The sequence below is a fragment of the Aquila chrysaetos genome, chromosome 3, assembly GCF_900496995.4.
Source record: "Aquila chrysaetos chrysaetos chromosome 3, bAquChr1.4, whole genome shotgun sequence".
Lineage (NCBI taxonomy): Eukaryota > Metazoa > Chordata > Aves > Accipitriformes > Accipitridae > Aquila > Aquila chrysaetos.
In genome coordinates this window covers 4,173,388-4,200,077 of record NC_044006.1, presented here as the reverse complement: position 1 = coordinate 4,200,077, position 26,690 = coordinate 4,173,388, and the positions used below count along the sequence as shown (strand labels likewise).

General features: G+C 42.5%; 1 protein-coding gene and 1 long non-coding RNA gene across 2 annotated transcripts in view; both read right to left on the bottom strand.

Annotated features, from left to right (window-relative positions):
- TAF4 (TATA-box binding protein associated factor 4) overlaps positions 1 to 10,329 on the bottom strand; it is a 40,569-nt gene extending 30,240 nt beyond the window's left edge. The window contains exons 1-2 of the mRNA XM_030010062.2: positions 9,975 to 10,329; positions 6,927 to 8,015 (exon numbers count right to left, since the gene is read on the bottom strand). Coding sequence (XP_029865922.1) covers positions 6,927 to 8,015; positions 9,975 to 10,290 — 1,405 coding nt within the window. The 5' untranslated portion in view covers positions 10,291 to 10,329. The remainder of the gene's footprint in view (positions 1 to 6,926; positions 8,016 to 9,974) is intronic.
- Positions 10,330 to 14,121: 3,792 nt separating this feature from the next.
- LOC115340003 lies at positions 14,122 to 26,335 on the bottom strand. Its single transcript, XR_003922887.1, has 3 exons — positions 25,883 to 26,335; positions 24,627 to 24,741; positions 14,122 to 14,425 (listed from the first exon to the last, which is right to left on the bottom strand). It is a non-coding gene; the product is annotated as an uncharacterized LOC115340003 (long non-coding RNA).
- Between the last annotated feature and the right edge of the window lie 355 nt (positions 26,336 to 26,690).

Here is a 26,690-nt window from a genome sequence, read left to right as displayed (position 1 = left end):
AACAACTTACAACAACACAAGAACAAAGCCTGAATATCCCTGCAGCCACTGTCTCTGTAAAACAACTGTGTGCAACCTGTCAAAGGGATAGAGACATACTGAGGCTTTGGTCCCAGAAGTGCACCATGGAAACTTCGGCAATGTTCACAGCTCACACAACTATTTGTACACAGGAACATCCCTGTGGCCGTGCACAGAAAAAGCCCTTTTAACTTGTGAGCACCACATACTCTTCTCTCGAGTTTGGCCTTCACATACAGCTTTACATACAGTTCATAATACAACTGAAATAACTGTCTACTAAGTACAATTAAAAATTCCTTTCTATCATTGTCTTCAGTTGGGACAAATACTATTTTCAAAATTCTTTTTTCATGCCACTACCTCTTCAAATCTTCTTTCATGAGAGCTAATATGCCTAACATAAAAAAGTTAAACTTGCTAATAGTGTCTTCCAAGTGGCAAAAGCCTTCTTTTTAACATCAAGCAATGGCATCAAATTCAAGGAGCAGATTCAGACAGATAAATGGAGTTATAAACATTCATAAAGTTTCAACACAGACAACAATCCTGACAAGAGTAGTTACTTTCAGGTAAAAATGCTGATTTCGAGTATTTATGACAAAAACTGCATATAATAACAAAAAAATGTTTAACATGTTGTGTTCTTAAGTGACTTGTATGTCCAGTTCCTACTAAGCGGATTCTTAGTATTTGATCACACAGTTTTTATGAGAACAGAAAGCCAGAAAGCAAGCTTTCCACAAGCCAATATCTTCTCTTTGCTAAAAGCCAGTTAGGCTAATATCAGTATTTTCAACTGCGTTCCTGAACTACTTCATAAATTTTTTTAGGATTCTATTTACATATCAATTACAAAACAGAGAAGACAAACAATAGTAAGAGGTTTTCATACACCAAAACATTTCATTTGAAGTGAGTTTGTGATACCTACTAATTTGTGTCTTATCAGTACCCAAAACTGTTGCAGTTTCACCTCAGATTGCTAACTTTGCTGCAGCATCCTGTGTCAGTAAGTGATTCAAGTCCTGGGCAGCATCCAAATTTGTGGTCCTCAAACCAAGACACCGCATTTTACAAGTAATCCACATATATTTCCAGAGATGGAAAACTCTTTCAGCTCACTGAACATATGTAACTTCTAGAGTAGCAGAATGCAAAACTGCTCAAAAGAAATCAATCACTCACTTCTGGTCATTGACCAACAACCTTGATCATAAGCCTAGTGATACCCAAAAAACCCAGAAAGACCACAATTTGAAGTGTAGAGAGGCATGTGAAACAAATCCATACATGTTCTTCCAAAGGCTGTTGGGAACAATAGTGTTTTCCAAAAAAGAACCGAGGAATATGTAGTCAAAGTTAATAGCTTTTGTAGCTCAATGGAATCACAATTATATTCTCATTAGATCCCATCACTTAAAAGAGACACCCTTATCAGATGTGCAAAACATCTCATGACACTCATTTTAATAAAAACAACAAAAAAAATCCTATTGCACAGCTCTCTGAGTCTTAAGTTCTTTGGGGTACAAAGCTAAGCATGCAGGATTCCTCAGTTATGAAAGTTGCAGTAAGAACAAACACAACTTTCAGTCTGGTGACATATGGCAGATCTGATGTAGCAGATTTCAAATAAAGCAAAATGTTCCTTTTGCTGATGCATGATTTGAACATAAAATCCACCCCTCACCCAGAAGAGTTCTGCAGAAGAGATCCACAGTTATCTTTCAGAAAGAGATACCACTTTATGCGCCAAGTATAGGACTCCCAGGCTCTAATCTTGGCAAAATATCGATTCCCTCATGGCCTTCGGCAAGTCAGAACTTTTCTAACTTGCTCTTTCCCCCAGCTCTAAAGCAGAGTGCATACTACTTTATTTACCAACCACACAGGCATGTTTCAAGGATTAAGTTTTGTAAAATGCTTTGAAAGTAAAACATACTATAAGTACTCTAAGAAGCTCCTATTATCGTTGTGCATTACAGACATTATTTTTAACAAAACAGAGCCATGCCAACACAGTTAACAGGCATAATATTGGCAGCACATGCAACGTACAGGGAAACTATAATCAGGATATGTTTGAACTCGCTTGCTAGTCAGTGAGAAATAGAAACAACTACATTCCACTACTTCATAGTATTTCTTCTCTTCCTTCCTATATTTCTTATATTACGAAAGTCTGTGGATTTCCCATTTATATTCCCAGTTACTTTAGGCACTTCGGGGGTACATGTTTCAAGTACAAAGTAATCCAAGGAATGCCACATTCAGTACGAAAAAGTAACACAAATTGTTTTACAATTAAAAGATTCTCTGATTCTTCTCAGCCTGCCGCCTTTCTCCTTTTTCTATCCACTCTCTTTTGCCTGACAGCCTAGCACCCAACTCCTTACTGAAGGAAACCAAACTACTCCTGCGGAAGTTATTTCTCAGTGACTCCAGCTCCAAAGAGTATGACAGCTCAAGTCAAAAGGACCTGAACCCATGCTTTAAATTAAGTATGTGTTCAGGCAGTTTTCCCATCCTAAAGCCACTATAATCAAGGCCTAAGTTAGAACCCTTCTCAGATAGCTAACACAAGCTAAAAATCATCGATTTCTACAAAACTCAAGCTTCTATTTAACACCGAGTGAAGTTTCCAGCCTCTAAGGCCATGAAGAAAATCTCGAACGTGCAAATAGATGTAGTCCATCGTCTAGGGTCTCCAAATGTGTAGCACCAATGTTCTTCCAGGTACCCTTTACTTCTAGAAAGCACCAACAGTGAGTTTAAACCAACTGTAGAGGTCATTTGCATTAGTACTGTTCAGAACTGTGGAACATTCAATTTTTAAAGGAGCCCCATCAGTTTCAGCCAGGAAACTGCCCATCCTGTAGTCACCACAGAAATGGCACATGAGATGCCCTCCAGAAAGAAAGTAATGAAGAAGTTTACTCTCATCCCCTATCATCAGCTACTGGCAGATCCAAATGAGTTTTGTGAAAGTAATAAAGAAGTTTTATTATTAGATACAAAGAAAACAAATCTGTGATAGCAGTTGTACTACAGCTGCACAACTGCATTACTGGTAATGAGAATACTGGTCATGGTCGCAGAAGCAAAAAAATTACGTAAACTATTAAGACAACCTATCCTATTTGCTATCTTCACACAAGACTGAGTGTCACAATCTTGTTTATTCAGGAAAAAAGAAAGTTAGTCTTTAGGATCAAGCTAGCAAATTTTCATAAGTATTAACATTCACTTGGCAGGTAAAAGAAAAGAGGGGAACAGGGGGAAGTGAAGGTTTCTAGATTTCAGTTTCACCTAAGCTAGTGGAGAAAACTGTCCAGACCTACCAGCTCTATATTGTTCTTATTGTATACCTACAGTACTCTCTCCAATCTGCTCTCTTCTTTAAGCAGGCACCTTAAAAGCTTATTATGAGATGCTTATACATAAAAATAAAGCAGAAGAGAGTAACAACATAAAGCATCTGCAAGAACAGAAACCAAATCGTTGAACCCCCAAGTTGACAATACTGCTAAAGTAAGCATGAGCTCATAGACATTGGTTTTGAAATTGAATTATAGCATTGCTGGAAAAGATAGTATTTTGAAAAATGGTTTTAAAGTACGCAAGTGTTGTCATTTTACAAGATGATTCTACCATGTGTCAGCGATGACCTCTAAACATTTTACGAACTCTTACATTGCAAAAGATTAATCTTAGGGCATAATCTCAGTTACACTTTTCTGCAGACTTTTCTGAGCATCTGTAACAGCAGAACACTGACTTAAGGCTTTAAACTCGCCAATTTTCCTACCTTTTACCATATTATTGTACACAACACATTTCACATTATTGCTTGAAGTACTCGGAAACAAAGAACTTCATACAATGTATTTTCAGTCACAGTTTCAAAAGATGTTGTATCTTTAAAGCAGCATTGTATAAAGAGAAACCCGTGTTCCTGCCCCCTAGAAAATCATCTGACAATATTTTCATGTCTTTGCTAAGAAGCTATAAATAAAGTTATTTTTGGACCTTCATTACCCTGATCTGTCCAATTGGACCACAAATTTCCAAACACAGGCTCCTGAAGAAAAGACTAAGCGCCATAGTCCTCTTCCTCAAAGATGTCAGTAGTGGAAAACCATTATTAATGCACAGATCCTCCGAACAGTCTGGTTTGTTTGAGAAACAATATACCAGAATCAAGTAAGGTCACAACAACTATGGCCCATTAGCTCTTCAAACATCTCTAATTTGGTCAGTCGATGTTTGTTGCACAATTGCCTTGATGGAATATAAAGGATTATTCTAAAAGTAATATATTTTAAAGAGCGTTGATTGAGCTTATTTTCCATATGCTCTTTTTAAGAGAACATTTGAAACCTTTCAAGGTTTCTAGTTTTCAAGTCCCAGGTTAATAACACCTACTGACATTTTATATTCTGCTTTCCCTACATGTGAAACTGTAACTGTATTTTGGAGAGCTAGAAACGGTAACTCGCAGTAAGGAAATAACTATAAAACATGTGCTGCTTACTCGTCAAACCTTCCGTAAGAATTTTCTTCCTAAATGTTTGTAAATCTTGGTGTAAAAAGTGACATGTGCAGTGTATGATCTCAAGCTATTTCTAGCACCAAGTCTTACAAACTCTTATTAGCACACACTACTAACTTTCAAAAACATGAACTTGTGAATGCAAATTTGATGCATACACTAGATGCCCAAGCACTGCAGTTGCAGCTTCATTCTACCAAAAGTGCCTTTAAAAATCTGGCCTATGATGCTGTAATTTGAAATACAATTTCAAAAGCATAGTCATCTATTCTCCTTTCACTATGAACGTATATGCACTCTACTAAAGGTTAAAACAGTTGCATGTGGCTAGACTTTCAGAGGTACTTCTTAGCCCTTGCACCTGTGAGGCATTTGTAAAAGCTCAACATCCATCAGTTCTTAAGTGTTCTGTAAGAAATGCTTTATGCAAAACATTTTCAAAGTTGGCTACTTTCGCAAAGTATAAAAATGTAAACCGAAGCAAAAATTTAAAAAAAAATAATCTGTTCCACTAAAAAAAAAAAAAAATCCTTTCCAATATTAAGTCTGTCTTATCATGCACGAACCCAATTTCCAATTTCTATGTATTCAGTCATGTATATTTGCTTATTTTAAGAGTCATGCTATTCTTTTGAAGTTATAAATATTTTTTTAAAGTGTAGGACAGACAAGAAAAGTGCTTAATAAAAAACCTCAAGTGTTTAGAACCTATATTGTTTTACTTTGATCTATCGAGACCTCCAAAGGAGCAATTTATGGTCCAATTATGCTTAAGGACTGGCAACGCTGCTTCTGAGGGTAACACATTTCAGTATGCTATGGCAGTTTGAAAACATCAGCTACCTGGAAAAAGGGTCCCACTGGACTCAACAGTAGTATTTTTCCCATAATCAGGTTTATAATGCAGTATTAGTGAAAATGTAGGTATGCATGGCAATAGACTGTAAACCTGAAAAATCCTTTGATACACTGTGGCAATAAATAAATAAATAAGGCTTTTCCAGCCTATCAATTTACAAGCTTCAAATTAAGCATTGGGATTTCAAGGGCTGAGTTTTACTGCTATTTTTTAAATTAGCAACATGTGTCATTCAAATTACTCATATAGGGAATAATTTTCTATACAAAAAAAAAAGAGGAATAATTATGCCAGTTAGAACTCAGACACACAGAATGTTTGACAGGCTTCATCAAACTACACAGCATCATATACCATAGATAGTATATTACACAAAAAGATGGTGTGTAGTAACACAGTACAGTTTCTGATCTACCTTATGGGACAGGTGCGTTGCTTTAAGGTCAGTTAGGAGCTTCAACAGATGTATTTTTACTAAGACCAATTGAAACAGATGATACACAACCACTACTGATTTCATCCAGTACTAGTAGCAAAATTTAACTAGTTGTTCTTTGCACACTGCCCCCAAAACAGTGAATAGTTAAGAATACAGCTATTGCTATATATTATTAAAAAGACAGGAAACTATGTGTAGGTTCACACAAGTATTTTCAGTTAAAAATGAAACTGGATACAAGTACAAGCCTGGTTCAAAATAATAGCAAATATATAACCTTAAATCTCCAAATCTAGGATATTTAAGGAGGGACAGAACAATTCTCAGAAAAGAAATGCTTCTCATCTTGCTTTTTACTCACCCACTGAGTTCAGGACTAGATTCCTTGTCCAGAGATGCTCAGCGCTAAGCATGAGACTAGCTACTACAAAAGCTGCAACCCTAGACACAACAGGGTGAGGTAAGGACATAGGAAGACTGCCTTTTGTATCAGAACTCCAGTGACTAAAAAGATGATCATAAGCTTCAAATTTGTGAGTTTTTAAGTCAGACTTCGAAGGTATTTAAAGCAAAAGAAGGTATTTGTCTTGTGTTGCATCTGCTGCTTCTCTATTCATGAGTGCTCTGTGGTACTGGGGGCATGCAGGGACAGAGAGGGAACTGAACAGCACACGAAGGTTATACGAACTACTGACAAACCGCCTTAAAAGTCAAAATGCCTTACATGAAACTGAAATAGCAACATTTCATTTGATAATATTCCATTGTCATGCTTTGCAGTTTGTAGCTTCCTCTACACTCACATTGTAACAAAGATACCAGGCAGAATTATTTTCAAATTATTACTGCTGAAAAGACTTTTTGGTCACCCGAAATCATATCCCAAGGAGTGGAGTGCTACTATGCTACTACTCAAAACCAGACGATTCTCATTGTTAAATGTAATGCCTTTTGCACAATTCACAATTAAACAGCAAGAAATCTTATTTGGAACCCTTCCTCCCTGCAAGAAATACACTTCCAAAACACAACCCCTCAATCCTCTTACTTACCTGGTGGTAACTGAAAATTCTGAATGTTAGTTGGATTCTGAGGTGGCTGAGGCAAACGAGGTGCTAAAACTGTAGGAGTCAAAGTTGCTCTGATTCCACTCGTAGTTGCTGTTGGAGTCCTTGGCAGACTTTGTGCCACCGTATTGGCAGTGCCTTTAGCCATTCCTGTGGGGGTGCCAGGAGCTGCAGGAGGTATCCCACCAGGATTGGGAGCAACATTGGAGAGCCCAGCTTGCATAGTTTGCCCAATAATCATGTTACCCCCTGTAGTACTGGGCTGGCCACCAGTAGCCAGCGTCTGCTGTTGGGATACTGCCTGGACTATAGTTTTAGGAGACTCGGATTTGATGACCTGTGTGGCGGGAGCTGCTGGCACAGTGGAACCAGACTGGCTGTTCACAAGCGACGTCTGCAGGGAAACTCCAGATCCCACAGTGGCTGTAGCAACAGCAGGAAAACTCCCCACACTGATGGTTGAATTGATCACAGTATTGCTCCCATTTTGAGTGGCTGCACCAGCTGCAGCTACTGTGGGTCCTGCTGTGTGTATCGGTGGCCTCACAAGCGTTACCGTGGACGCCCCAGTTCCGATGCTTGGTGGTGGCTGCGAGGAGATAACTGTGGGAGAGGACGAAGATGCAGAGGACACAGCAGTATTAAGGAAAGAAGTCTGGATGACAGTGTTGGAAGCTGACGGCAAAACAGCATTAACAGTATTTCCTTTCCCCACAGATCCAGGTCCGTTGTTAACGAGAGGGGCCACAGCAGGTGCAGAAGTGGGGTTAGCTGTCACAGGAGTCCCAGAGAAAGCAGCACTTCCTGTATGATGAGAGTTCATCACCACGTTACTCCCATTCAAAGTTTGCACTGTTGTGGTCCCAATCTTGCCATTCCTGGTGGACAAGGCAGTTGCCATGGTGCTGATAACCACCGATTTGCCCTGACTGAGGGTCCCTGGAGCAGCAGTGACTTCAGATCCTCCTGCTGCTGCAGTGGTGGTGCTGGTGCTCGTTGTGGTGGCTCCATCCAGAGCTGAAGTCTGGGACCTGGTGTTATGATTAATAACGCCCCCTTGCACTCCTCCTGCTCCTGCAAAACAACAACAAGGTTAAACAGAGAGAATGGGCAAGAAGAGAAGTCTAGCGAAGACAGAATGTTCTCCCTCATCGCCAACTCTTCTCCATCTCCGAGGCTGCCTGCCTGGAGCCCAGAAAACGGGACAGAGTACAAACCGAAGGTGGCTTTGAAGACTTTATCTTGAAGCCCCTGATTTCCCACCAAAGACTGGCAGATTCAATATTAATTGTAACACCCCTACTTTCAACACTACGGTAAGACAAAATAGGGAAAACAGATTTTATATGAACCAAGGGAAGGGAGGAGGAAGATCATCTTAGACCTCTTCCCCATTCTAGAGCCTGACATCACATTTAGCAACAGGACTGCAACCGCAAGGAGGGAAAAAAGGCAATGGAAGACACATTAATAAGACATATTCCCTATGCCCAGCACACGTTACCCTCTAATCCTTTCATCTCCTACAGAGTAAGTCAGTTAGATCAGGAGGCTCAACAACAGCAAAATATGAAAAAGTGAAAGGAAAGGAAAGAAAAACATCGGCCTGGCAAGATAAGAAGTACTGCAAGGCCTGGAGTAGGTTACCAGAAGACCCCTCCACTTTATTACAGAATTTGTTCTTCTGGATCTGAAGTTCCCACAGCCAGAGATAGTCAAAAATAAATAAATAAAAAGCAAAGCTGGTTTTGAGAAGGGACAAGATGATGTAGCTTCTTGTCCTGAATAATCCTCGTGCCCCTTGACGAGGCCTGGCGTTATCACAAGTACAATCACTCAGAGTCCAGGTCCTGGCCCTAAGGAGACAGAAATGGGAAAAGAATAGTGACAGACAGACACCGAGATGCATGTTATAAGGGTTAAGGAGATCCTCCTAGAAGAGCTTCATTAATCATAACAGAAGGTCTGCAATATCTTCTTACACTTCAGCAACAAGAAAGAAAGAAAAAAAAAATTGGGGGAGGGGAGGAATTGCAGAGAGATTCTGGGGAGACATTTTTTTTAATTCCCCTGAATAACAGCTTCCCTCCATTCTCATATAGTGAGCCCTTAGTCCCAGCCTTCACACTATCCCCCTACAATCTTCACAACACGAAGAGGGGGAATATTCCCAGGTATCTACGGGGGGTGGGCGGGTGGGAGAAGACATTGTACAAGGTGGGGTGTTGTGGCCTGAATTCCCCCCCTTCCTGGGACCTGGTGTTGTGACAACACCCCCTTGAGGGCAGAGGAGGAATGAGAGGTGTTGAATGCCCCCTCCAAGCCCCTGGAACAAGGGAGGGGGTGGGGGAGGAATATCCAGGCAGGCAGATATGGGGGGGAAGCATTTTGAGGGACTTCCTCCCCTTGAAATCCCCCCTCGCTTCCTCCTCTACAGGAAATAGGTGTCATGATTAATAACACCCCCTTGCACTTCAGCAACAGAGAAGGGGGAGGGGAAGGAGCATTTACACAGACAGCTAAGGCGGCATTATCAAGAGGGAATCCCCCCCATAACCTCCACCCCTGGAAAGGGAAGGGGAGCAGTCACAGACGGCACGGGAGCCACAGCCATTACCAAGGGGGTGGGCTCTGCCTCCCTCACCCCCCGAGATTAAGAGACCCCTTTTACACTCCAGCAACAAGGGCAGGAAAAGAAGAGGGGACCGGCAGAGTCACGGACGGGCACTGCCGGCTTATTCTGCGGGGAGGCTGCCCCCACACATGATAAAACACCCTCTCGTAAGCAGAAGCGAGGAGGGAAAATAAAGGGGAGGGAGCAGAGGCGCGGATACACACCGAGGGGGCATGATGAGGGGAGGCTCTCCCCCATATGATCGATACCACCCTTTGCACTCCCGCTCCTGCCACAGCGAGAAGGAGGAGAGAGGGAAAAGGGGGGAAAGCAGTGAGGGAAGGAGGCAGCCGGAGCTGGGGAGTGGGGGGAGGGGAGGGCCCCTCTCCCTCAGAGCCCCCCACCCCTGCCCATGTTACCTGCTTTTGTGATCTCTGGGGCACTCAGTCCCATCTTGCTGCTGCTGCTGCTCTCTGTTTGGGCATTAGCATTGCCTCCTACTACTACTCCTCCAGGGCTAGGGCTAGGGCTGCTGCTGCTACTGCTGCTGCTCACAACATGGTTCCCCAGCAGCCCCCCAGCGGCCCTCAGGGGCTCCTGCGCCTTGTGGTGCTGGTGGTGGTGGCCGGAGGCCGCCAGCTGGGACTCCAGGGAGCCCACCAGGTCGCTCACCACCTTCTCATCCACCTCCGTGTTCAGGAAAACCTCATCCAGCAGATCCGAGCCCGCCGCCATCTTTTTTTTGGAGGGTTCCTGTGAGCTGCTCCCTCCTCCCCCCCCTCCCCTTTCACTCCTCCCTCCCTCCCCCCACCCCACACACACACTCGGCTCCCCCCCCCCGACTGCGCAGGCGCGGGCGCCCAGCTTCACATCACCGGCCGGAGAGGGATTCCGCCCGCCGCTGATTGGCCGAGCGCCGTTTATAAAAGGCAGGGCAAATGGCTGCGAGCGCTTAGTTGGGAGTCGGGCGGCAGCGGCTCCGCAGCGGAGCGGTGGCGGGGAGGGGGGAGCGGGCGAAGGGGGCGGGCGGCGCGGGGCGGCGGGCCGCGGCTGTAGGTGCGGGCGAAGCCGGGCGGCCGGCCGGCGGAGCGGTGGCGGGGAGGCCGGGGGGCGGCCGCCGGCCGGCCGGCCGCGGCTCTTTGTCTGCCTCGGCCCAAAATGGCTGCATGTTTCCCTGCTGCTCCCTGCGTCCGGGTCTCCCCCGCCGGCGCGAGTCTGAAGGGCGCCCCACACCTGTGCCAGCTGCGTGTAACTGATCCACCGGGGGCGGGCGGGCGGGCTGGCGGCCGGGCCCCACGCCCAGCCCAGCCCCGGGCGGGGGCAGCGGGCGAGGCGGAGCGCCCCGGCCTCCGCGCCTCCCTCCGCCGCTGACAGAGGCGGGCTGCCCCGGCGTGCTGCCCGCCCGGGGGGCGGGGGGGGGGGCTGCAGCCCCTCGGTGCGGCGGGTAGCGGCCCTTCGGTGCGGCCGGCGGGGGCGGGAGCCGCCGCCGTGTGCCAGGCGCCGTCTCCGCAGGCTTCCCTCCGCGGCCTGAGCAGCCTGACTCAGCACGGCGGGGACCGGGGCGAGCCCCGGGCAAGCGCGCCCGAGGAGGGAGGGCGGCTGCGATTTCGGCGCTGGGAAGGGAAGAGGAAGAGGAGAGGGGAGGGGGGGAAAAGGAGGAAAAAAAAAAAAAAAAAAAAAGAGAGGGAGATCGCAATTTTAAACGGCCCACTCGCAGCTCCGAGCCCGGCACCGCGAGGCGGGGGGGGCCCTGCCGCGGCGGGGACGATCCCCGCGTGTGTGTCAGCCTGCGTTACACCCCCGCTGCCGCTTAACCCTTGGGGGGGAGAGCCGTGCGTCTGCGAAACGGCGGGGAGCCGGGGCAGCCTGCGCCTGCCGGGGAGGGCTGCCGCCAGCCGCCGCCGGGTCCCCGTGGCGCCGGGCTTCGGCTCGGAGCCCCGGCCGTGTCGGGAGGGGTGCGGCGGTGCTCGGCCCGGCGCTGGCTGCAGGTGGATGCGTTTTGCTGAGCGCCGGCCTTATAGTAGGGAGCTGCACTTCGACCTTGTTGTGCAACCATCGTAAAGGAAGTAAATATAGTTAAAGTAAGAATACGACCTGCCTTTTAATCAATGCTCTCTTTTGGCAGGCGCTGTTTCGCCGGAAAACTGAACTGTTGGGGCGATATTAACGGAAAGCTAAATCGTAGCCTGTGTTAAGGGGTAGCGAGCTTAAAATAGCACCTCTTATTTCACTATTATAAAATAAGCTTTGCTCTTACGTATTGGGAATGGGTGGAATTAGAGGCTGGAACTGCGTTGCAGTGGGATTGACTCAGCACCTGCTAATGTCCCAGCCGACGATGCCCGGCGTTGACTGGGCTGATGAGAGCTGACTGAAGGCTGCGAAGGTGGAGGCTTGGAAGAATAAGAGCTATGAGTTATCTATGAGAAAGGGTTGCTTTAAATAGGTCAGAGACAAAGTAATTCTCTGCTTAGGGTTGCCCAAACATGGGTGTTGACGCTTCCTGCGTTACGTATTTGTGGCGATCACTTAACTTGTAGTACTGTAACATGAATTAAATTGCTCTCCTCGCTAGTTGGCCTCATGAGCGATGGGAACAGTGCTGAAGTACTGTCCCTTGCCTTACCCTGCCCCCAAATATGCAAATGTGTCTACAAGGGAGAAGGTGTTTGCCAAAAGCTCGCAGGGGAAATATTAATACTGATAGGCATTTGTTCTTAACATACAGGCCTTGAATAATAGGGTGAGTAAATACCTTTAAATCAATAATCTTAGAAATTCACAGTTTATGGCAAGGGATATTACTGTTCTAGTTTCTCATGTCCTCCTGTTACCTGCAGTAGACTTTGGCTGCTGAGTAAAAATGACAAAGCTGAGCCTTTCCTAAGGCTCTGATCACTTCACCAGGTGGCATCGCTAGAAGGGACTGCCTCGCTCCTCTGAAAAGTTTAATATTAATCTTTTAGTCTTGTTCTCAAATGTTTTGTACTCTGCAGCTTTTTTCAGTCATCGTTCGGAACTCAAGGGAAAGAAAGAAAACACCCTGTCCTTCTCTGTGACTTTAACTTCCATTTTATCAGGTTTTGCCAAATTACAATGCTGCAAAGTGACTGCGATTTTACAGACATCATTGTAGGTCATGTTGCCCATTTCTTACAAGGCAGGAACGCTGCTTCAAGCAGGGTAGTCCCGACCAGTTTGCTGCTGCCACAGTCAAGCACATCGCTAGTTTTAGCTATGGTGAAATTCTATAAGCAACATACCAAAGAACTATCCAGAATAGAAGTCTGGTCACGTTCCCAAAACAGTGGTAGAGTTCATCTACATCAGCTGCTCAAATGATTTATTAAGGGTAAAAACCTAGACTTAAGCTAAAACAGCCCGAAGGTTCAGAGTGGCTGTGAGTCTTTCTTTCATGGCATCTAACCAGGAGTACAGCCCAATGCTGGGCTGTGATGCCCAAGGAGTGATGGAGGAGGAAGGAGTGATATGAGAGATGGATGAAATTATCAAGTGGCAGCAGCAGTCAGCATGAAGGGTCAGAGCAGCCTATATTCTTCTCCTGCTCGCATTCTAGGACAGCTTGAATGTAGTTTACAGTTGCATACAGAACTAGAAATAAAAACCTAGAAATCTTCATGTCCTTGTTCTAACACTCTCCTTAGTGTACCATATGGCATATCTACTGTATTAGGTAAACAACAATCTCAAAGCAACTGAGATTCATTACAACTTGTGCATTATAAGTGTGTAGGATTCATTACTGAATAATTTATCTTTTCATACTCTCTACCTCTTGTTTGACATTGGAAGTAACTTTCCAGACTGCATTCTTCAGGACTGGGATTCCAGCTCTGCTGTGCCGTACTGCTCACCTTCTGTTTTAAATGGTATGAAAGAGCAACTTGCATAAGATTTCTAGTAATGGATTACTGGTAATTATCAGTGTTGGTGTCGAAATAGTCAGACTGAATATACAGTGAATGCTACATATTTCACCCATCGGCAATTACATCAAAAGATATCAAACACTACAGGCGCATATGAATTCTCTAGTGTCAGAGAGTAGAAGCAAGCAGGAGCTATACAGGAAAAGTGGAGGACTGTCAGTCCCTTTAATCTGCTCTTTTTAGTATATTATTATTTAAAATACTTATTTTTTTTCTCCTAGAAGTAGCCTATGTAGATCATGGCACAGGGACTCTGCCTCAAGATACAAGTGGTAATCCAATTCTCTTTGTTTTCTAAAAATGCAGTTAGCCTAGAACATCTGACAGAGCAACATGGATTATGGTGATAAGGGATGTATCGGAGAAGCCTACAGATGGTTTGCGAGAAGGAGAGTCACTTTTGGTTGTCTGTACACAGCTCCTATGAGTCTTAACTGACCAGTCAGAATATTAAAGTCCCATCAGTAAGTAGATGAAAAACAGATAGCGATAGTTTTGACTGGTGATTTTTTACTCTCCGCTCCTTACCCAGCCACTGATCATTTAAAATGCTGAAAGTTGGGTTTTTACCAGTAGTACCTTGATTCCACAAGTTCAGTCAAACAAGATGACAGAATCCACACAAGTTTTGGTTTTATTCAGAAAGCTTCACTGTCCTTGTAGCTGGTATCCCACCCTACCTTTCTGCCTTGTACCCCATTTCCAATTTTTTTTGAGTACAAGAGTTAAGTACAGTGTGCCAGGAGGAGACAAAGGAATGGAGCCCTGGTTGAAGATGATGCAGTCCTATGCAGAAGCTCCCAGGTGATAACCTTGAAAGTCTATGTGCTGATTCTTCTCCAAACAGGTGTCAGTCTGCACTAACGTGTGCAGCAAAACCACCAAGACTTCATGTGCACCTGGATACAAATGTTGACAATCTGTAGGAAAAATATTCCTGTTTTAAGTATTTTACTTTGAATTTAGGGGCAAATGCAGTCTTACCACAGACATGCACGTGGCGATAAATAAAACAACTTCAGTGCCTCTTTGCAGTCTATGCACTTTACTGTCTTCTCCGTGGAATCTCAAAATACTGTTAAAGTCTTGGTCGTAAAATCATCCCATGTACTTCAGCTGTCCTTAGGTGAATCCCTGAAGAAGTCTAGTTCTCCTAATAGAAAGGGATTAATATTCAAAATTAAGTATGGTATGCTCCAGGAAAATGCCTTAATCCTTGCATTGTAAAATAAAGAGATGAACAGTAGATTTGGAAAGCAGCTGTACAGTTCCTCTTTATTTTACAACAATCATACCTACCTACATTCCCATTTCCACTTAAGGACAGTGTCTATCCTGATATGTACTAGACTGTTTCTGCTAGCTACAAAGCACCAACCCTTTGACTGCATGCAATTCAGTGTTCCGGACAGAACACGTAGCACAATGCTGCAATGGAAGAGGTATGGGAAAACCACCTGCTTATTTAAGTGTTCATATCTGCATAACAGTTACTGGAACTCCAGAAGTGGAGCAGAAAAACAAACTCTTCTTTTCATAAAATATATTTAACTATAGTGAGATATGATTGAATAAATATATTATGTGACAGCTTAAGGGATATCTTCTTTTTAAAACCAAGGTATTTAACAATACCTAGTTGTTAATTGGGAAATACATAGAAAATACCTATTAGACTACTTATGAGCTGGATTTTCAAAAAGAAAAGTTAGCTGAGCACACAACTGCCTTGGCAATCTTCTCTAGTTTTTGAGACAGTTATAAGACTGTGTCACTAATACATGTTACATGCCGTTCACATGGGAGTTATTTAAGTACGGCTGTACTGAGGCGTACCAAAGTCCATGCAACTCAACATCCTGTGCCCAAAAGAAGATGCCCAAAGAATACACTGTGGGGTAAAGGATTATTGTTTAAAGGCTTTCAAGGCTTTACAGTATAAAAGAGTTGTGGAATACTGTTTTTCTTTCCCAACTGCTCTTAATCTAACTCATCATGCTTGTTACTGCCTGCCAAGATAGGAAGTATCAATATCCAGACTCATCTGTCAGGGAAGAGCTAGGGAACTTTACTAAGAAAAAGGAGCACTTGTGTAAGAAGATGGAAGTTTCCAACTACACACCCCTGCAGCTAGCAGGTATTTTTTTTAAGCATATCTTCTGAATGGAGATTACTAGCAAATGTCCAGAATTATGTCTGTGGAAGAGACAAGAAGGAGGCATGTCAACAAAGATTTGTGTTTTATCTGTTCTGAAAAATTTCTTGTGCAAGTCTACATGATTCATGGGAAAAAAAAATATTATTAAAAGATTAGTGGTCCTTCTGGTCACTACAACTAGCTTCAATAATTTCAAATATTTTGAATTTAGCAAATTATTAGAACTGACTGGGCAAAATGAAAATGCTTTCCTCTCTGAGCAAATTAAAGTAACTTTTGAAAAATTGAATCACTATTTTCAAGTGATACTCTGACAGAATATGTCGAGAAAATGTGCCTACTGATGGGTCTCATTACTGGAAATCCAATTTGCACATTTTACAGTCAGGATTTGTTAAAATATGTTTGAAATATTTCTTTTTAGTGAGAGGTGACTTTCGCAGTTTCTGCTTCAATTCTTCTGGGATTCTTTGTGAGCAAGGTATTACCCTGCCAGGGATGTTTTATCAACAGTATACCCTCCGGCAACCTAAACGATATACTAATACAACGGATATTCCAGTTCTGGACTCTTTTGCGCCCTCTTGATTCAGAGCTGTTCTAGTTCTTCCCTGCGCTTTCCAGCATCATTCAATATCTAACATTCTCTCCACCAGTCCTCACTGTTTACTTTTTGAGCAGTGTAGATCACTGGTCCTCTTCTTCCTTTACTCCTCTTTTAGATTCCAGTTCTCCACCTCCTAGCAATTTAAAAAACAATGGTCAAATCAGTCTGTTGCCTCCAGACACAAGCTTGGTAGCTTGCTATGGTCAAAAGGTAGCTCCTGTTCTGCTTACAGCTCTGTCCAGCTTCATACATGTCATACAGCAATGGTCACTTGGCTCACTCTTAAGAGGTATAGTTAGGATGACTTAACTTGAGATGTAAAGGCCACAGAAAATTTCCTTGTCTATGTCAATATACTAACTGTTCTTTTGTCACTGATTATGCTCTATGTGCTGCTGTGCACTGCTTCCTCATCTCTCTAATACTCTTCTGTATATCAGTTGAAGCCAAGAGCCAGAGGTGATGGGAACCTAGATGGTGTGATGCTATTACACTCTCCATTCTGTGCATCAAGAGCAGAGCAGCATGCACTCTTAAAACTGGAACTCCTTAAAGAACTGAAGACTGCTTGATTTTTTTCCAGTCAATACCATGATATGGCATCTTAGATCATTGCCTTTTTGCCTCATCTCATCAAAAAGAGTTTTTACTGGGCACTTTTTTAACAATTGACCACTTACGGCAATCAGTGTTATCCGCTTTCTTTATATGCTTCCCTCCACTCACTCACCTTCAAAAATACATAAATAAAAATAAATTAAAGAACTGAAGATAAATCTTCATCTTGTTTGTTCTTGGTCAGTGCTAAGAACAGGTACAGTTAGTGCCACGTCAGTCATGAAACAGCAGTTGCTGTAGATGAAAACATTTGTCCTATGGAATTTGATAGGCATTTGTTTTATCACAATGCCTAGAGACCGTAAGTTATAGGAACAGAGCTGGACACATTCTTTGTCCCTATGCCCCTATCTAAATCATTCAATAGCCCCATGGCACCCCTCTTTTAAAATAGAGGAGTTATTTAAAAAGAGGATTGTGTGTGTGCCTGAATATAGACTTTTTAGCTCAACAACAAGAAATGTCAAATGAAATTAACAGGCCGAAAAGTTGATAAAACTTTCAGCGTACGTACAATACGTAGGTCAAAATCCAGATTCTTGTAGATTTGAACTAGAATAATAATTACCTGTGCAAACATTTCTGAAAGTCATCTTCAGATGACAAAAATGGCTAAATCATTTTCCTTACTCCATCTCTAGTTCATAGTCTGCCAAATGCTCTTACCAAGCCTTATGGGACGATAGGATTCCTCAGAGCAACCTGACTAATCTTAGTGACATTATAAAGAAAACAGACACAAAAGATACTGAACTGGAAAGCCAGTGTAGACAGAAGAGGTATGAAAACATCATCATTTAAAGAAAAAAATGAAAGAAATCTAGTAAAGGAGGTTTGTTTTGGTTGTAATGAAATGAGATTGTATCTAAACGTTTTGTGGATTTGGAATGCTAAAAGTATGTAAGCAAGATTTTGCCAAGTTTTTTTTCTAATGACTTCTCTGTAATAACTGATTAAAATAAATCATGCTGTAGCTTCTTTATTGAGCTGCCTCAGACTTAATGAAAACACAGCACGAAAGGCTATTATATAAGGAGTTTTTCTGAATTCTCCAGCAGTCGAAAATAGTTAGGGATATGATTCCAGACTATAGGTTACTTTCTTACACTACCTAAAATATATTCTCACTATAAGAGACAGAGTTCAAGGACTTTCCCCTATTCCTTTAATGAGCTTTTGCTCATTTTTGAAACTCCAAACAAATCCAATAACTCAATTAAATATGGGATGCATTCCCACAGTTGACAGAAGAAACTGGTATAAGTTTTGAAGCAAGTCAGACAAATATTTTCTCTCTCAAATACGAGATGGGGAAAACTTCCAACCCAAAGGAAATGACACACCCAGATGGAGGGCCAAGTTTTTTATGTTAAGTTGTTCCCTATTGTCAATTTTGTCTGTATGGGGTTACTTGCAATAATACTCTTCTATTACCATGGGAGTATAACAACATTGCCATCACTATTACTTAGTTTTCTACCTAGGACAGTAAACCCATCCATCTGTGTAAACTAACCATTTATTAATGACCAGACAAAATGGCAGGCAACAAATAAAACATCTTGTTTAGGAAAGGTGGTTAGTTAGGAAACCAATAGACAAATTGTATGTTCTTGTGTAAAAAAATCAAATTGTTTTTATGAAACTATGAAACTTGTTTCTCCTAATTATTTTCAGCAGACCAAAAGAGGGAGCTAGTTTTGCTGCTCTGTACAGTTTAGTGGGCCAGTAAGTTTACTCATTCATTACTATTCCTTGACATGAAACCATTTAAGTAGAATTGTACAACTTGGCAGCCTGAAGCCATCCCTGCTGCACCCTCATCCCCAGCAAGAGCCCATCAACCATAACATCCTTGCAACTTTAAAAGCTCTGTGAAGTTGCATACTAGTACATGTGTTGGTATGATCGTACAACATGCTAGCTCTTACCCCTGTACTATTGCCAGCATTTCCACTGACTTAGAGAGAAAAAAAAAAGTCTGTGCAGGACTAAGTTGCCCCCTTCCTAAAGCTTTCCTATCATGAAAAGAGGTTCACAGGAAACAGAAGCCTTAAATCTTCTCTTGCAGTTTGACGGCTTTCAGGTATTCTAAATTCAAACTTTTTAATTCAGAAGGATCATCTCCTACAGGAGCCACACCGTCCTCTTTTATACCTGGGTGGAGCAGTGAGCCACCTGCATCACACAAAGACTGAATCACTAATTCTTGCCCTGTAAAGACCAGAGTGCATGATTATCCTATTACAGCTCAGATAGTTATTTGAAAAGTTATTCAGTACTATGTCACTTTGGGCTTCCAGTTCATTCTCTTGCAGATGCAAATATCAGATTTCTTTCAGTTTAGAATAAAAGAAGATATGTTTCTTTCTAACTCACAACCTCACCCTCAACGCTACTTGGGGTTCTTTCTGCTTCACCAAAAACAATTAAGATTTTTCAGACCAGTTTATGTTCTGAATTATAATTGCACAAACCTTTTGCCTTCAGAACGTCTTACTAACAACTGTATGTCCAAGAAAGCCTTTAGAAGTTTGTCATAGGTAATGTCATGGGCAGAGTAAATGCTGAGGATGCTGCTGAGTAAAATGCAGACTCCAAGATGAAGCTGTAAGGCTCTCTGGAAAAAGTTAAGCGTGTTAATATAAATTACGTGAGAAAATTGAAATGCCCAATCTCAAATGTTATTAGGGTTACTTTACAGAACAAAAATGTGCTTTAAAAGTGCACTAACTAATAAAACCCTTGTCATACATCAAGTGATAGAGAAATGAGGCATGAAGTACAAATAACACGAAGGCTTTGGAACAGTGAATGTCAGAATTTTCAGGTGTATGTGGAAAGTGTGTACACAAATACCACAACAGTAAGGAGAAGTGCAAATTAGAACTGACCAGCCAGAGAGACACTGCTGTCTTATGTGAAGATTAATTTACAGTTAGCTTCTAAAATGTGAAGGAGATTAAATGCCAGTTTATTGTCATACAAAAATAAATTACTATCCTATTGCTATGAATTACCTTACAATTCTTGGTATCTTTAACCTAAACCTGAATTAAAACCTATAAACTTTAAACTCCAAAGCCTGTTTAGTCTTATTTTAAAAAGTAAAATAACAAACATAAATGAAGAAGAACACCCTAGCGGATAAAACAATGACTAAAAATTGACATCCTCAAAGACATTTCTGAAACATGCCTTTTAAAACAAGCCCAAGAACAATTCAAGCTATGAAAACTTCAGCAGATGTTATGCAGGGAAAGAACAGCATACTGCCGAGTCTAGGTAAAATGATATGTTATCTAGCTGAACAGAAAGAAGCAGAATCTACTAGTCGTTTGTAAAGCAGGTAAGGAGAGAGAGATTCATTTCTTTGGCTCAAGAACAGAGTCCACTATAGAGAATTAATGCAAATGAGGTCTCTGATCTAAAATATCTAATAAAGGAGCTCTTTCCTTTATGTTCTCAGCCCAATTATGTATGTTGTCCTAAGATTTGATTTGCACTAGCAAGAACTGGGCAGCAGGGTCTTGGTTCAACGCCATTCAAGCCTCAGTGACAATGAAATAGCGCTCAGTACGGATAGCCTGAATGTGTTCAATAATTTGTAGACAGAGAAAGAAGTACAGAGAGAGAAGGAGGAGCTCTTAAAGAAACACTGCTATCAAGCCTTCTGGAATTTTAGCCAAACCCAATTAGTAAAGATAGATTTCTGTACAGGGCATGATGAAATTTGCTAGTCTGCAACATCCAGGAGTCTGAAGTATGCAGTGAATGCAACTTGTATTCTCCAAAACATATGATTTTGTTCTGAAAAGACTGTCCACAGAGTGATGTATCAGGCTGTACTCCCATCTGCTCCTTAGTCTCTCCACTGAGACTGCTGTCAAGTGTACCAAGTAGGTCAGTTGTCATAGTCTAGTTGTAACTTGGACTCTTTTCAGCCTAGAAGTGGGTTTAGATCATTGGTTATCACTGCAGCTCTTGAACCTCTTGGAAGGTTGGACATGAAGCTGAATACACGGATTCTTATTCTCCCATTTAATGCATAAACCTGAAGCCCTACAAAATCTTTATTTGCAGACTAATCCTCTGCAGCATTTCATCCCTCAAAGCCAAGTTTTTGCCTCCTTTCTCCATTTATTATCTCCTATTCGCCTTTCAGCATGCTCTTCACTCTACCTTTTTGCTGATTTGATGCCTGAAAAAAATTTATGAAATCTGACTTTCATCCCATCCCCTTGCATCAGTGCATCTGTGAGAAGGATACACAGAGGCTTGCAGTTCACTTCAGCGCACATTACCCAAGAAAAAGCAGCCTATGCAGAAAAAACAAACAAACAAACAAACAAACAAACAAACAAACCAACCAGTCAGAGATTTTTCCTAATGGAACTTTGTATTTTAGGCTATGTTCAGTGCTCCCCACTGTCCTAGATAGACAACTATCTCTCTTTATGCCCTAATTATTTCTAAACTTAGGTCTGAATCCTCTTACTCATTTGAATAGGAGATCGATGCCTAAACACATTTTTTAGAATCTAGGACTGGCTTGTAAGACTTCATCCTTCAATTTTTGTGACCTAACTGCAAATTTCAGCTTCATCAACCTTTTTTGTATCACATACATTATCCATTTACCTGTCTTCATGAAAGAATATCTTAAAATTACCTCCAGCTTCCACATCCATGAATAAATCACCACCTAGTTAGCCAGGATAACTTCATCTTGCCATTTGTGATTCAGAAAGCCTCAGTAAAAAAGGTATTTGCACTTCTCTAACTGCTCCGTGCCCGTATGCTTCAACGATGAAATGAGTCGCAACAGCAGACAGGATTTTGGGTTGTGTTCTTGGTCTTATGTCTAGTACTGAGTGTGGTTTTTTAGTCTCATTTTCACAGCTTGTAAAGTAGATACTGTAGTGTAGTGATGTGAGTGTGAAAAAGGTGTGGAATAGCAGTTTGTGTTCATTCTAATAAAAGATGTTATGCTCGTCCAAGATATTTCAGTTATAAAAATTAAGTAAATGTATGTTCCCTCCTTACTCTGTTCCATCAAAAGTGTCCCGATGACTTCTAACCTCTTTAGGTTCAGGTAATCAAACACAACTTTTATAGGTAGCCCCTGTAGATTTATGAGGTACAAACAGCAAAGACAGGGCAGGTCAGAATGGCACTGTTGGCTTATCCCATAAATTTAAGTGGATATATTGAACCTATCTTAAAAAACTGAATAGTTTAGAAGTCAGACTGGTAATTTGAATCCCCACATGGTAATATGAATCTTCCACATGGAAGTGCTACACAAACAGAAAAATTCTCTAGCATGTTTTTGTAATTTTACCACTGGATTTTCACAGATGCAAAAAGAAATCGTCATTTTGCGTTATAGCAGAGAACTGTCTTTTCCTATAGAAAATTATTGCTGTAGCAGGGAAAAGAGTAAACCAACTGCAGCATGAAAAGTGGTATTGAAAGCATACATGGAACAAGAAACTAAAGATATACTATTTTAATGTGAGTGTATTTATAATAAAGCTGCTTAAAAAGTATAGATTAAGAGCCCCTTAAATCTAGTAGGTAATTCAAAATGCTACTTCTTTAATCTCTACTGTATAAAGACTGTGTATCTGTATGAAATAATAAGTTTGTTTTCAGCCAAATCATGCAAAAATTTCCTCCTCTTATATTTGTATTTCATAGAGTTAGAGCATTGAAATAAACAGCAATGCCCAAATTGTGGTCTGGCTTTGACACTCACAAACTTTGTGGGTCTGGATGAGAAGTTTAAGCTCTCTGCCATCACATCCTTATTGGTAAAATATGTTTTGTCTTGACTGTGCAACGCACTTGGACTGCTGAGAAATGCAATGCAATAATGCAGATTTATGCCAGTTCCACCAAGTACACAGTTGAGGTACTAATTAGGAGAGCCAATCCCACACAAGCCTAAAACTATGACATTTTATAAAATATTTCACTTAAATCCAGGAGTTAAACTGACTTTAAATTTGATATGTGGGGGTGGAATGAAAGATGTCAAAATTGAAATGTCTGAGGAACAGACTCAAAATTGAGGAAAAGAGAAAGAGAGAAAGGGGAGAGAGGACAGAACAGCATTACATGTATTACAATCTCTGTATTTATTTCTTGAATAAAAAAGAAAACAACACCTATTGTTTTGATGGAATTTTTTTTCAGAAGAGGTACCCCTTTTCCTGAGATGCAAGACAAACTAATGTAATGAAGCACTATTTCCTACATACATCATTGTATCTCTTTTTCTTAGACTGTGGGAAATGGAGAAACCAATTATATGAAGCACACATTATCTAAATAAAAGTTACCAAGTTTTCAATTTTTTCCCACTTATTCATGTTTCTATTTTTTCTTCTCATTTCCTTATTCCATTCTCCTTCCCTCACTCTTCCCTTTATTCTGGTTTCCTTCAGTTGACTTTACATGTTTTTTTCTTTATTCTACTTTCTCTGCTTTTCTTTATTTAGAATAAAAACACTTACATAGATGGATCTTTTTTTTTCCTTCTCATCTTTCCTGATCTTTTCAGTTTCTCCATCTTTTTCTAGTCCCTCCTTCATTCCTGGACTCTCTTCTACTACGCGTTCCCTGCACCACTACAGAATCATGTTCTGTACTTGGTGATTTAACCTCCTCCCCTGCAGCTACCACTTTGTTCTTTGAAACTACCAGCGTGTTTCTAACTTTTCTTCCTCTAGGGCTCACATGTTTCTCCCTTCCTTTGTATCATTTGCTTTGTTTGCCACACCCAAATTCAAATCTCTGTTCCACTTTCACCTCCTCCGTTTTCCATGCTAGTCTCTTTTCTCTCCTCCTCTTTGCCACCAACTGCAAACATATCCCACTGTCCCCAGGTGCAAGAGGTGATGCTTCAGCAGCCAGTGCCTGGCTCACTTCTTCCAGCAGTTGGAGCTTGTTACAGATGTCTTTCCAAACAGCTGCCATCTGTCATTAACTCTGCCAGATGTCAGTTCAGCTCACATTGCCATGGACATGGCCATGAACCACCACGTAAGCGCTCTCTCACCATCATACACCCCACAAATTTTCATCATTGCTGTAAGTCACAGGTTTCTCTTTTAACTGCTATGAAATGTCATTACATATATCGGTGGTGACCATCCCAAATGCCACTAGTTGCATTCCAACTGCCATGGGAATCTCCTTAGTTCTGGGAGCATAGGTTTTCCTGTAAATGAACTAGCTACATACTTACATTATCTGACTGTACCCTACCTCCAGTCTCCAAAGACCACAGTTGCCAGTGGTCCAAAATGCTGTTCTGTGAAAGCTGCGTCTGCTGCTGTCACAAGGTGCAACTCTGCTAGGTTTCTTCCTAGTACCACGATGAACTGCAATCGGCTTCTTCATATGAAGCCAAATATTCCCGCTTCATATGAGGGATGCCCAGGATCGCACACTTGTCATGAATTTACACAGAGAAAGATGCTCTTTCGTTCCCCCTTTCAACACTTAATGGATGAAGAACTGTATTTTTTAGCAGAATAAATAACACTAACAGGGCATTTAAAATGCCAGGTGTCATATTTCTTCTTGCTGATCACTTGTTATCTCTGACTGCTGTCAAACAAAAGATACTGAGGAAATTCATTACAATAAAGAGTATCTTCCAGAGGCAGGTCGATTTACGGCCATGACGATTATAACTAAAACTCTATTTTTGCATATCTCTCCTTACCAGTATATAGTTCATGCCACTTTGGTGTATTCTTCTTTTTCCACATCGCTTTAATTAGTCTTCCTGCAGGATCCACATGGCTGTATTGGTACATGTGATTGTCCCTTTCTCTTTCCTGGTTTTTAAAAAAAGTGAAAGGATAAAACAATCATAATACTTTTGCTGAATACAGAACAAAATACTGGAACTAAAGGTGCTTATGAATCAGTGGCATTTTGGTGTGCATAGAGAAAAAAACAAGTTGAACTGAAAAACCTGGAGGGCCATTTACCATTTCTAAAAAATATTTTAAGAGTGGAAATAAGGAACATCAAATTAAATATATGGTGGAGCTGAAGAATATAAACCAAAAGAGGGAGTACTGCTTCTCTACCTTTGGTTGCATTGCCTATACTGACATCATTTTTCCCATTCAAAATAATTATTTGTGACTGCCCCAAACTGAGCATTTTATTATTTCTTGCCCTATTTTTTTCTCCATTTGAACTTTTCCACGTGCTTAAACTAGACACTCCTCATACAGGGGAGCTAGATGAGTTTTTTCATCAGGGAAGTCTCTAACCAGTAATTTGCCTGCTAAAGGGCACTGTTTACTGCAGTAAAAATGGAATCTTTTCTTGCTCTGCATAGGTTATACTTAAGGCTGAGCTAAAAATCTAAGATTGACTTTAAGGGCTGACTTTCTTATTCAAAAATTGTTTGCCCAATTAATATATATGAAATCACTGGCTTTTTTTTTTTTTTTTTTAGCAACTCTCTCCATGCTAGAACGATGAAAATTTAACAAGTGAAGGACTGCGCATGTGTGTCCGTAAGAGAGAGAAGGAAAGCATCTTCCCTGTTCAGACTGGGAGATCTGCTCTCCAGGCTGTATAAACAGCATGAAGAGTAGCACCATAAAATACTTAAGGTCACAGGGCGGACAGCTTGGGGCATTTGGAAAACAGCTCTCTGAGCCACGGTGCGCAAGGAAGCACGTCGTCGTGACATGAGGATAAACCTGTGGACTGCATACTACTGTGTCGCTGTTGTATCACTGATGGAAGACATGTAACCAAGGCATGGGCTCATGCAGCTCCAGCAAACCTCTTTACGCTTAGACAATGGCTCCCGCTGTATTGTCTCCAGCTGCTGGTTTTGAATCTTATTCATTTGCGTCACACAAATTAGTGAGATTTGTGCACTCTGACCTGCTGCCCCAAACGTAACTGCCCTGCCTGATCCCCATCCACCCTCACGTTGGTTAGCGACTTCACCTCCTGTGACTATGTCTGCCAGATGCTACCGGTTGTCTCTCATTGACCCGCAGATGGCTGGGGAGCCAGAGAAATCCCGGGAGACACCGCACTGAAAGATTCATTCTCCAGCTGCGGCCTGGTATTGTGGTCTCTCTGCCACGATGTGAGCACTTGGGTACGTCCCGTCTCGCCTGCTGAACAAAAGCACGGTGTACGCCTCACAGGGCAAGCCCCCGGCACGCACCAAGGGCTCTTCCAGCACAAAACCAGGCTCTTCAACCACCACGGCACCGCAGGGAGGAAAAGGGGCTCGGGGAAGGAGGCAGCCATTCCTGTTCTCCTTAGAGCACTGCTGCGCCTTGAGGCAGCAGGCGTCGGCGAGAAGCCTCGGAGCAGCCTCTCTGCTGCAGAACCCCAAGGGGGGGCCTGGTGGGGAGCGGGCTGAGGTGAGGCGGCCCTCAGGGCGGGAAAAGCTCCCCTCAGAGCGCGACTCGGCGGGGAGTGCGGGCGGGGGGGGGGGGTTAGGCGATCCCTCCCCCGCATTATGTGACAAAATCTCTGCCACACGGGTGAGCGGGTGGTGACACACGGCTCGCTTGTGTCAGTAACGCGGCCCGGCCCCGCCGTTACCCGCCGCCGGGCGGGGCCCGCCACCCGCTCTCCTCACCCCCTCAACGCGGCGGCGGTGCAGCGCGGGAAGCCGCGCCCCGCCCCGCCCCGCCTTGGCTCCGCCCCGCCCGCAGCGCACGTGGCACCCTCGCCTGGGCTGGTCACGTGACGCAGGCTCCGGGCTTTTCCCCCCTCCCCTCCCTCCCTCCCTTCCTTT